We start from the raw sequence: 12,151 nt of genomic DNA on the forward strand, positions 1-12,151 counted from the left end.
CATGTGGCCTCTTCACTATTGTGGGCATATAATTTTTTGAACATGTTTGTGCAATTTTGTATTATATGTCTAATTTTTGAGCCATCTAGAGTTTATATTGATATAAGGAGTTTAATTAGGGATTGGATTTCAATTATTTTATCTAGGTGAATATTTTATATATACATAATTATTTTTTCCACTGTTTTACTTTGAAATTGTAACTTTATTGTATTCTAACATCTTGCATGTGTTTGGATCCAATCCAGGATTCCATTCTCTTCCACTGATGTATAAATACATCACATATGTATATCTTCTGATATAAACTATACTTTGACATTTGGTAAATCCAATAATCCTCATTTTCCCTCATCATAATTATGACTATTCTTGCTTATTTGTTTTGAATGAAATTAAAATTTTCTATCTAGTAAAAATCTATCAATAGTAGTTTCAGTGAAATTTGATTTAGAAAGAATGATTTAATAACAGTTTATAACTTTAGAGAACTTAGATTCTCCTCCACAAAGAAGGACTTCTCATTTAACAAGTATTCTTTTATAGTTACTAGTCCTTTATATTTTATTGATGTATATCTATGAGATTTCTTTTAAATCCACTCTTTTGGAATTTGTCTTTTATGTTAGTTTTGTAATTGGGGTCTTTTATTCTATTTTCTTAGTGTTTGTTGTTTGATCATAGGGATTTTTTCATTTTCAATACTATACAGCATTCGTAGTGTACAGCTCATCCCTTTTAGTCTGTAGTTCTATGAATTTTGACACATAATTATTGTCATGGAACCATCAGGGTAAAAATGTCCACTGTTTCATCATCCTAAATTATTTCTCTGTAAACTTTTGTATCCAACATTTCCCTTTCCTCCTTGTCCTGGCAACACAGATCTATTTCTGTCTGTGTAGTTTTGCATTTCCCAGAATGTCATATGTAAATAGCTATGAATGAATCATACAATAGGTGGTCTTGGAATCTGGCTTCTTTCTCACAGTATAACTTATTCATTATACTGGGTATGGTAGACCATTTACTTTTATTACTGTTAGTTCTTTCATATTAAAATGTATCTTTTTTTAACCCTTTTCCAGTTAGAGTTACTTGGGTTGTTTTTAGATTTTTGGAATTATGAAAAATTGTGCATATATATATACCTATATGTATATATATTTTGTGGATTTTATATATATATAAATATATATAATATTTATATAATATATATTACATTATATTTATATAATATATAAAATTATATATTATAATTATAATTATAAAATATAAATATATATAAAATATAATTATATATTTATATAATTATAAATATATATAAAATATAATTATATTATAAAATATAATTATATATATAAATTATATAATGTGTATATAATATATATACACATTTTGTTCAAATGTAAATTTTTATTACACTTGGGCAAATACCTAGACCTGGGTTTTTGGGTAAGTGTATGATGTTTATGTTCATAAGGAACTTCTAAACTATTTTCTGAAGTGCAGACTTTCATTTCCCAGTTAGCAAGAAATAATATTTTCAGGTAAGGTTCTCTCCAACTTTGTCAGAAATTGGTATTGTTAAGGCTTTTAAATTGTAGTCATTCTTACTGGTTTGTAGTGATATCTTGTTTTGCTTTTAATTTTCATTTTTGAATAACTAAAAATATTGAGCACTTTTTCACATGCTTAATTGTCACTTATGTATCTTCCTAGGTTAAATGTTGCTTTTATTCTTTGCTCATGACTTAATATATTAAGTCATTTACTACTATTGAAAATTGGGAGTTTATCATATATTCTACAAACACGTCCTTTATCAGCTTTATGATTTGCACATATCTCTGTGTTGACTTTCATACTCTTAAAAATGTCTGAACAGTAGAATCTGTCTTTTTTTTTGTAGAGTACAATGTATCATTTTTTCTTTCATTGATTGTGGGTTTATTTCCACATTCAGGAAAACATTGCCTAATCTGAGGACATAATATTTTTCTTTCATGTTGTCCTTCAAAAGTTTTATAGTTTTAGGTGTAACATTCAAGTCCATTAGCCATTTGGGGTTAACTTTTTTGTGCTGAGGTACTGATCAAAGTTCACTTTATGCAGATGAATATCCAATTACCTCCCCATCGTTTGTTGAAAGCCTTGTATTTCTCTATTGAATTGTCTGCACTTTTGTCAAAAGTCATCCAATGTGTGGGTCTGCTTCTGGCTATCCTGTCTTATTGATCTATATGTACATCCTTTCTACAATGCACAGTTCATGTTACATGTAGAAATTCCTTGGTGCAAGTCCTTCAACTAAGACCTTTTTCAAACTGACTTTAGCTATTTTAGTTCTTTTGTCTTTCCATAGAAATTTCTGAAAAAAACTTGCTGCTTTCTACAAAGAATATCAATTGGTTATTTTTTCAAATGACTTTGAAGCTATAGATCAATTAGAGGAGATCTGAGGTTCTGATGAGTTTTCCAATTCATGACTATGACACATTTCACTGCATATTTTGACTATTTTGATTTCTATCATCAGTATTTTGAGGTCTAAACATGCTCGTCCTATAGCAAGTCTGGTCCTCTATTTTTCTTTTCAAGAGTTCTTTGAATCCTCATTCAACCTTCTTATTTATTATCAGTCTGTTTAGGCTATTTCATCTGAATTCAGTGCACATAGGTATTGTATTTCTAGCACCATATCCATTTCTTTTTTAATTTTTATTTTAATTGTTGCATTATAATTATACATAATTGTTGGATTACTGTTGCAATTTCTTTGATGTTATCTAATTTGTTGGCATATAATGTTTTAGAATAATCCCTTCTGATCCTTATAATTTCTGAGGTTTCTATCATAATGTGTCTTCTTTCTATTCTGATTTTATCTATTTGAACTTTACCTTTTTTTTTCATAGTCTAGTGGAGGGTTTTGTCAATTTTGTTTGATTTTATAAAAAATCAAATTTTTGCTTTATCAATTTTCCTGTTATTTTAAAATTCACTATTTGGTTTTTCACTGTTCTAATCTTTATTTCATTACTTCTGCTTTTGAATGATATGTTCTTTTTGTAATTTCTTTTTCTCCTCCTCCTCCTCCTCCTCCTTTTCTTCTCCTTCTCCTACTTCTTTGCCTTCATCTTCCTCTTCTTCTGTAGGATTTTATTGCAATAAGCATCCCTGTTAGTACTGTTTTCCCCTTATTCCATAAATCTGGTAAGAGAAGAATACCAAAACATATTTCTTAAACCAAGAACTCATAAAACTTAACAGCAAGAAAAAAAAATCCATCAAACAAACAGAAACAAAAGGGTAGGAGGAAGAGAATAGGAAATAAACGAGAGGAAAAGGAAACTATATCCAGAGGTATTTTCAAAAGAAAACATATAAATGACCAGAGGGTATATGAAACAGAGGTCAATGTCAACATTATCAAAGGAAATCAAACTCAAAACTGCAAGGAAATATCACCTCACATCCATTAAAAGAGTTATTATCAAAAAGAAAATAAAGCAAATGTTGGTGAGAATGTGGATAAAAGAAATCCTCATGCAATGTGGTTGGAAATCATTCAATCATTGTGGAAAATAGTATGGAATTTCCTGAGAAAATTAAAAATAGAACTAATATATCCTCCAGCAATCCTCCTTCCAGATATTTATGCAAAGGGAACAAAACATGAATGCCAAAGAGATCTGCAATTCCGTGATCATTGAAACATTATTCACAATAACCTGCACATGAAAACACCAGCATGTCCACTGCTAAATAAATGGATACAGAAATACATAATATACATACATGTAATGTAATTTATCCTTAAATTGTGAAGATAACTTGTCATTTGTGACAACACATGTGTACACAGAGGACATTATGCAAGTCAGAGACAGAAAAAGATCTAATGCTGATCTAACTTAAATGTAGAATATAAAATGCCAAACACAAAAGCAGAAAGCAGAGTGCTATTGTTCGGGCCTATAGAGTAAAGGAAGATCTGAAAGGCTCTAAGGAAGCCTTGGTGCTTCGTAGGTTGTGGTAAAGGCTACAGAGTTCCAGTGCATGAGATAAATAATATACAGCATGGTAGCTACAGTTAGCAAGATAATTTTGTATACTTAAAATTTCCTAAATGGATAGATTTTTAGTGTTCTAACCACAAAAATAAGTGAAAGAAAAGAATAACTCGCTGAGGTGATTAGCTTAGTTGTGGTGATCTTTTCACAATGTATACAAATTTCAAAAAATCTAGTTGTATACTTGAAGTATATGTGATTCCTGTTTGCCAATTATACATCAATAGAGTTGAAAATTTAAAAACAGAAAAAAAATACCGATGGTACTAGTTAAAATATGACTACTACCCAGTGCAAATTAACATTTCTTCACAGGTTTTTATAACTGTACACTATATTCCAGTGAGATTTACAGTTAGATTATTTTTTAATTTATAGTTACATCTGAATTATGCAGAATGGTGAGTTTTGTTGTGGAGTATTTGCACAAACATAAAAGCAAAACGGGTCAGTTTTACTCCCCAATTCCTCCAAACCTCTTCTGTATCCCCACCAACCTCCTCTCTCTTTTCCCACTCTCTCCCTGGACTTTAATGGTGGTCACTCTTCTACCAGTTAGATTATTGTGTTTCAAATTCACTTGGGTTGCTGAATTTGTAAATGATTGGGGAAAATTTAGTTATGTGTTTTTATCAATAACTAGTTAAGTTCCTTATTATCAGATATATGTTCTATATGAGGTAAGTACTTTGAAATATTTATCAATGGGTGATATGCCCCAGTCTATTTTGGTGAACATTCTTTGAACACAGAGAGATATTAAGAGTCATCTTACACCTGTTTCCTCATTCCCAGATCCTGTACTAATACACGTTTTAACAATTGGCTCAATTGAAACTATGTGATAAATGTGAGTTTTTTCTTGGGGTTGAACCCTGCTTCATCTGCACTCGAATGGGCTTTTCAGTGACTTGTTCTGAATCAGTTTCCCTCACCTTCTGATTGTGGGTTCAGAGGTCAACTGAAAACCCAGAAGTTAAATTGTATATTCACTGAATTCACCTATTTAAGTCATGATGTTCATAGGAGAGTTTGTATGATTTCATTTCTGTCCACACTAGACTCACTCCTTTTGGTGATTTGACCTCAAGTTGCTCATTTAGGATCTTTCCTCCAGAGACCATGTTTCTGTAAATCTTATTCTGTATAGTTATTATTTTGTGGCATCTCTGGAGATGCAGAGTCTACACTAAGAATTATGTTGAAGGTCCCAATGAATTTAATTAGAGAAAAGTCACCCTTGGAGAGGCTGCTCTTGCATGATTGGACAGTATCTGCTGTGGTTCAAATCTAAAGCACTCAGACCTCTGCCCTTACCTCAGAGAGTGCAGTCTACATTAGTATTCACCTGACTGCTTTTTAAATTGAAATGATAAAATAAAAACAAGATAAAACAGGGATTAAAATTATTCTTCATTCTTTAGACAACCCAAAATTCAGTTACGCTGTATGAAAACAGACTAGTATCCCTGACAAAATCAAAATGTTTTAAAGGCTATTTCATTATTTCACTTGTATTGCTATAAAACACAAATTGCAAATATTTGTCTTAAAATATGTGATTCTTTCTCCCACGAAATTCATCTTTTTTAACCTCTAAATGCTTATTCAATAATTGTTTTTTTTTTATTTTGAATAATTTTGCCAACAATGAAGGTTTGGGTTTCTTTGTCCATTGTCAAGATTCAGATATCTTGAAATAGTGGCATCCTTTTTAAAAAAAAAGAAAAAAATTGGTTGTTGATGGACCCTTATTCATTTATTTATATGCCGTGCTGAGAATCAAACCCAGTGCCTCACACATGCAAGGCAAGTGCTCTATCACTGAGCCACCATCCTAGCCCAATAACAGCATTCATGATATTCATTTTAGAAATGTCAACAATTTAAAATGCAGGACTTTTTTTACTGAAAATATTATGAGTCATATTTCCTGCAAGCACGGGAAGAATTGGTCATGTGGATGCATCTCAAGGTTCGCAGATGGTACATGTGAAGCTGTTATCATGTAGGACCAAGGAGAAGGCACCACAATCCAGACCTTGGAGGGAATGACTGTCTGCTTATCCAGGTAGTGCAGGAAGTGTATTTATCTGTAACCTTCTGAACTTAGCTTTAAGTATATAGCAGTAGATTGGGGATGTAGGAAGACACAGATTCAAAACTTTCAAAATTTTCCTATTTAATTTTAATAATCTGTCACATTAGGGGTCCTTTGTGATTGCTAAAATGTATGTGGCTTGACTCAAATTTATAATATCATTTTTGGATATTTTAATGTTATAAAATCTCAGAATAAATTTTTCTTCTCTAACTGCAGTGTTCTTAGAAACTAATTTCAATTGTAACCATTTGGGAGATATTTTAATAAACAGGTAGGTGGTCAGAAATTTCTTCATAGGACCAACTGAATTATTTTCTAAGTATGCTTGGTCATGCCAAAAATTAAGAGGATGACGTAGCATCTGTAGAAATTAAATAAGTGACTTTCAAGAACCCGTTTTAAAACTTAAGTCAGCAAGCTGTTACTTTAGATCAGAGGAATGGCAGCTCTGCTGACAAGACTGAAGGCGATTATTGAACTCAGTAAGCAAAGGGGTGTGTACACAGACCACGATGTGGAGTGCTTGCCTGAAAGAGGTGGGGGCCTCCATGGATCTGGATGTTTCTTAAATAGACTGAAAGAGTTATGCAGAATAGGCAGGAAAACTGATGGTACAGGAGATGGAGGGGGAAATGGCAGGAGCAGTGTACTGAAGAATGGTAACCGAGACCAGATCTGTGGCCTGTGCAGAGAGAGGGGCCGTGGTTAGGAACACAGGCAATCCATGTTTATGAGGAGCCAACCGGGCAGACTCTGCAGTCAGAGGGAAGTGACTGTCAAGAGAGGATTCTGAGCACTGATTGCCATGACTAGAATTATTTTAGGAGATAACTGGGCTAGTGAATATTGATTGTACTTATGTAGGAGTGTGTGTGTGTGTGTGTGTGTGTGTGTGTGTGTATGTAGTCTCTCTCTCTCTCTGACTCTCTCTCTGGCTTGGATTCTCCTCTCCTGTCATTTTCATCCCTTCACACTCTGTCCCTTGCTTCTCCCTGCATCAGTAGCACAGATGTAGAGCACGTTTGCTACAAATCACATATCCCGCCATGGTTTTCCAAGCTCATATAACCATAGACATTTATAAGTGGATGATGTATATTTTTATTACTACTTTATAACAAGATCTTATTATAAATAATTCTATGCTTATTTATTTCTTACTCAACAATCACTCGGGAAAATTTCTTCAAGAATATTAACATAGCTATAATTATTATTTTAAGAGACTGTTTTCCATTTAATAGAAGTTCTATTTTATTCAAGCATTTCTTTAGTAGCATTCACTTTGAATTTGAAAGGTTTTTTGAAAAAGCCATTATAAATAACACCTCAAAACCTGCCATGCAAATGTCCTTATGTACTAGGGATTTAATTTTTATGAGATAGATTTTATGGAATAGAAGTTTAATTACTGAGATAAAAGGTACATATATTTTCACTATCAATAAAACTTGTCAAATTATGTCCAAAAATGTTATACAATTTATGTTTCGCTAGCAGTGTAAGAAAATTTCCTTTTCATTTTTACCAGCTACTTTTTTGCCAGTCTGATGGATATAAATTAATGCCTGTTTACTTTAATTTTTAATTTTTCTGTTAAGAGTTGAATTTCAGCATCTTATCCTATGTTTTGTGGCCATATAAATGTATTTTTCCTTTAATCATTTGTTTATATCCTTGCTCTACATAGCTATTGATTTGTCATTTATGTATTAATTACTTAGAGTCCTTTGTCTATTTTAGATATTACCTCTATGTATGTCTTTTAAAATGTACATCTTGGCTCCAAATAGATTTTATCTATTGGCTTTAATGATATCCTTTGCTAAATTATTGAAAATTTTTGATTTTGTCAAATGTGTTTATTTGGAACTTTATTATTTGAGAAAATTGCTCTTCTCCCTTCCTTCCTTCCTTCCTTCCTTCCTTCCTTCCTTCCTTTCTTTTTTATGGGACTGAGTTTGAACCCAGGGTCTCATGCATGCAGAGCAAGCACTCTATTGATGAGCTCCCTCCGTAGTCTACAGAGATTTTTCTAACCCTAGAATGTACAAAGGCATCTCTCTTTTATTAACTTGAAAATGTAAAGTAAATCTTGTTTAAGTTTATGTTAGACCTTTAATCCATTTTTATTTTATTTTTACTTAGAGTATTAACCATATGTGCAATTTTAATAGCTACAGGTGGAAATCTAATTGTGGAAGACCTGTTTATTGAATAATCATTTCCCACATCTGCCTTTAATTTCTTATTCCTCTTTCCATTAGTGTATAAGATCCCTGAGGTTAGGCAATATGTTTTAATCAGTCTTGTAATTTTAACATCTGACAGCTCTGAAACATAGTGAGTCATAATGCCTATTTATGTAATACACAAGCAAATTATCCTAAATTTTCCTAAAGTCACTAGTAATAACTATATTTGCAGATAATTTTGTTCCGATCAGTGAAATAAGGACGTCCAGGAGGACATATGGAACAAAGGAACAATGTGACTGAATTTGTCCTCTTAGGGCTCACTCAGAGCCTCCAGGGTCAGAGAATATTATTTGTGGTGTTCTTGGTCATCTACATGGTGACAATGGCAGGCAACCTACTCATTGTTGTGACTGTGGTGGTCAGCCCGACCTTGGATGCTCCTATGTACTTCTTTCTTGGCTACTTATCATTTATGGATGCTGTGTATTCTACTACGGTTACCCCGAATATGATTATAGACTTACTGTATGAGAAGAAGACCATTTCCTTCCAGGCTTGTATGACCCAGCTTTTTATAGGACACTTATTTGGTGGTGCTGAGATTTTACTCCTGGTGGTCATGGCCTATGACCGCTACGTGGCCATCTGCAAACCCCTGCATTATCTAACCATCATGAACCAACGAGTGTGTGTTCTGCTGCTGCTGTTGGCCTGGGTCGGGGGTTTTGTGCATGCTGTAGTTCAACTCCTCTTTGTTTACAACCTTCCCTTCTGTGGTCCCAACATCATCGACCACTTCATCTGTGACATGTACCCCTTATTAAAACTTGCCTGCACTGACACCTATGCTATTGGCTTGACAGTGGTCGCCAACGATGGGGCAATCTGTGTGGTCATCTTTGTTCTTTTGCTCATCTCCTATGGTGTCATCCTGCACTCCTTGAAGAATCTCAGTCAGGAGGGGAGGCGCAAAGCCTTGTCCACCTGTGGCTCACACATCACTGTGGTGGTCCTCTTCTTCGTTCCCTGCATTTTTATGTATGTGAGACCTCCTTCTACCTTACCCATTGATAAATCCTTGACTGTGTTTTACACTATTATCACCCCTATGTTGAACCCCTTAATCTACACTCTGAGAAATGCAGAGATGAAAAACGCCATGAAGAAACTCTGGACTGGAAAACGAATGTGAGGTGGCAGAGAAATGTAGACTTATTTTCAAAGAGGAGATGCTCCTTTCAGGAAAGCCATGTGTGATTATTTCATTGTAGTAAGATTTCCCTCAGCTGTAGTAATTGTGCATGATGAAAAACTTTCAGTATGTGGATTTTCCAATGATCAACATAGGTTTTTAAGATTGTCAGAAATTTTTATGGAAAATGCACGTTCATTTTGGGGGTATAAAATGGTTCTCTTGAGACTATAGATTTATGTGCCATAATTGATATTGTAAATTTATTTTACTTAATGAAAGATGTTCTCAATTTTTTCTTAAATAAAATTAATTATTTTTCAGAATAGTGCTCATCACACATTTTAAAGAATAAAATAAGAAATAGTATGTAAATATTTTGTACGTGTTTGCTTTATTCCTTCCCTCACTGACACACATGTTAATAGATCATATTAGAGTTGAGGTACATACTTTATTTTTGTAAGACACTTCAAATAAAACCTTTTGTTCATATTGCTTAGCATATTAAGATTGAAGAGGTATAATACTTCAGTTTTAATGTTCATGGTAAAAAGTTAAGTATATGAAAAGAATGTGAATGAACAAATGCAGAAAAACAGCTAAATCTTACTTACTTCACCATTTGGAAAATCACATGAATTCCTCATGTTTAATGTCATATTTTCATAAGAATAAAAATATTCCATTAATCTTCCTGGACAGCTAGAATATCTGATGATACCTCTGCCAGTTTTCAACATGCCCATCTCTTTCTTATATGTTTATGGTCATCAGAAAGAGACCAGGCTCTGCCTTTCAAACACAGAGTTATAATCCTGGAGCTACAGGAATATAATGCAGAGATTGACACTAGATATTTTGGAAAATATTGTCAAGAAAGATGTTGGAAATATATGTTGTTTTCATTCTAATCTCTGTATTTTAATTTCTTCAAAGTATACAAGTTTATGATTTATCCTAAAATTTTAATTCTACATATTTCTAGAAAATATGTGATAATTTGATACAAGCATACAATGTGTAATTAGTATTTCCATTTCTTTAAACTTGAAAAAAAATTTGATTAACATGAAGAATTGTACATATTTATGGGGTACAGTATGATTTTATACAAGCATACAATAAGGTACTTAATGTTCTGTCTCCTTGTCATTAGTTTATGTTTGGAGATTTCAACATCTTTTATTAATGGAATGCAGATTATTAGGTAATAAAGAGTTCAGACACATTGTTTTATTTGATGTAAATCTCATTTGTGTAATTTTTGTGAACTTTTTTTCTGATTCAGGCTTGAAATAAATATGATCTGCTCCTAATCTGGTAAAAAAAATCAAAGAAACTAACTATTCCTGTTTCCCCTGTTTAGTTTACATTCATAAGGAACTAAGACTTTGGAAAAATGAATGTTTTTCACTGGTAAATAACACTGTCTGAGTAATTTGTAGTATCATTTTTATGAACATCTTTATTACATGGAGATTTTGTAAATTATTTCAAATTCTTTACAAATACAGTACTATTCCCCAAATCACATTCAATCATACCAATGTTTATACAATCAAGTCCTCCATACTTGGATATGCAATTAATTTTCAATTTTTTTGGGTTATAATGAATGATGAGATAAATATCTTATCTAGTTATCTATTTATGTTCATTTGTCTGTAAAATTCCTGAAGTCAGGAAAAATGACTTCTCTGTTCACTCTGTTCCTTGAACAGCATTTGGGACATAAAAACCACTCTATGAACTTTGTTAACTGCTTGTATACTTGAATCCTTAATTTGTTGGAGTCAGAATTAATTTTGACTGATTTTTGCTGATTAATTTTGATGAACTCTTTCTGTATTAGACATGCATATGTATATATTCATCTTTGATGTGTGTGATGAATATTTACCTTATTATGTTATCATTGAGTCTTTTCTATACAGATGTTTTTACCTTAATATCTTTTAATTTTCAGTGCTACTATCAATACACATGAGAAGATTCCATTTCCTGCCAGCAGTGTTATAAATTTTAACATCCAATTTTAAAAATAACTTCTCAGAAAATTTTGTGTTCTAACCCATGATTTATTTTGTTTGTTATAAGGATATATCTAAGCTTATTTTCCTCAAATAGGTAAGATGATCTGTCAATGCAATTTATTCATCATTAATTTATCAGAAATAATTTGAAATTTCTTTTGTTATGTCAACATTTTACATCTAGAATGTTTAAACTTGGACAATTTCTTTTTTCTTTTTTTTATTTCTTTATAATTTTTTAAAAATATTCATCCCACTATCACTAACGCACCATTTCAATGGCCAAGGATTTTTCATGCTTATTTCTAAATGTTAGGGCTAATTTCTTCCAAATACTCCACCCTTCCCTTAGTCTTCCTGACAAAGCTCTAGGTCATTTTGTAAAGTTTAAAAACTTCCAATATAGTTAAATTTAGAACCATAGGATCGTTCATATTAATTTTGAAGAATGCAGTATATAATAACATCTAGTTTTCCCATCCAGAATGATACATCTATTATTAAGCCTTTATTGATAAATCTCAACTAAGTTTTTAATCATGGTC

At 32.2% G+C, this 12,151-nt stretch overlaps 1 protein-coding gene across 1 annotated transcript; it reads left to right on the plus strand.

Annotated features, from left to right (window-relative positions):
- The first annotated feature begins 8,652 nt into the window (after window positions 1-8,652).
- LOC124958767 (olfactory receptor 4A15-like) lies at window positions 8,653-9,570 on the plus strand. Its single transcript, XM_047517194.1, has one exon. It carries the CDS (start codon window positions 8,653-8,655, stop codon window positions 9,568-9,570), a length of 918 nt encoding a protein of 305 aa, XP_047373150.1.
- The last annotated feature ends 2,581 nt before the right edge of the window (window positions 9,571-12,151 follow it).

The sequence above is a fragment of the Sciurus carolinensis genome, chromosome 11 (genome assembly GCF_902686445.1).
Source record: "Sciurus carolinensis chromosome 11, mSciCar1.2, whole genome shotgun sequence".
In the NCBI taxonomy this organism is placed as follows: Eukaryota; Metazoa; Chordata; class Mammalia; order Rodentia; family Sciuridae; genus Sciurus; species Sciurus carolinensis.

Excerpts from the sequence above, each read along its gene's own strand:
- LOC124958767 (XM_047517194.1), top strand. The coding sequence starts at position 8,653 with ATGGAACAAAGGAACAATGTGACTGAATTTGTCCTCTTAGGGCTCACT.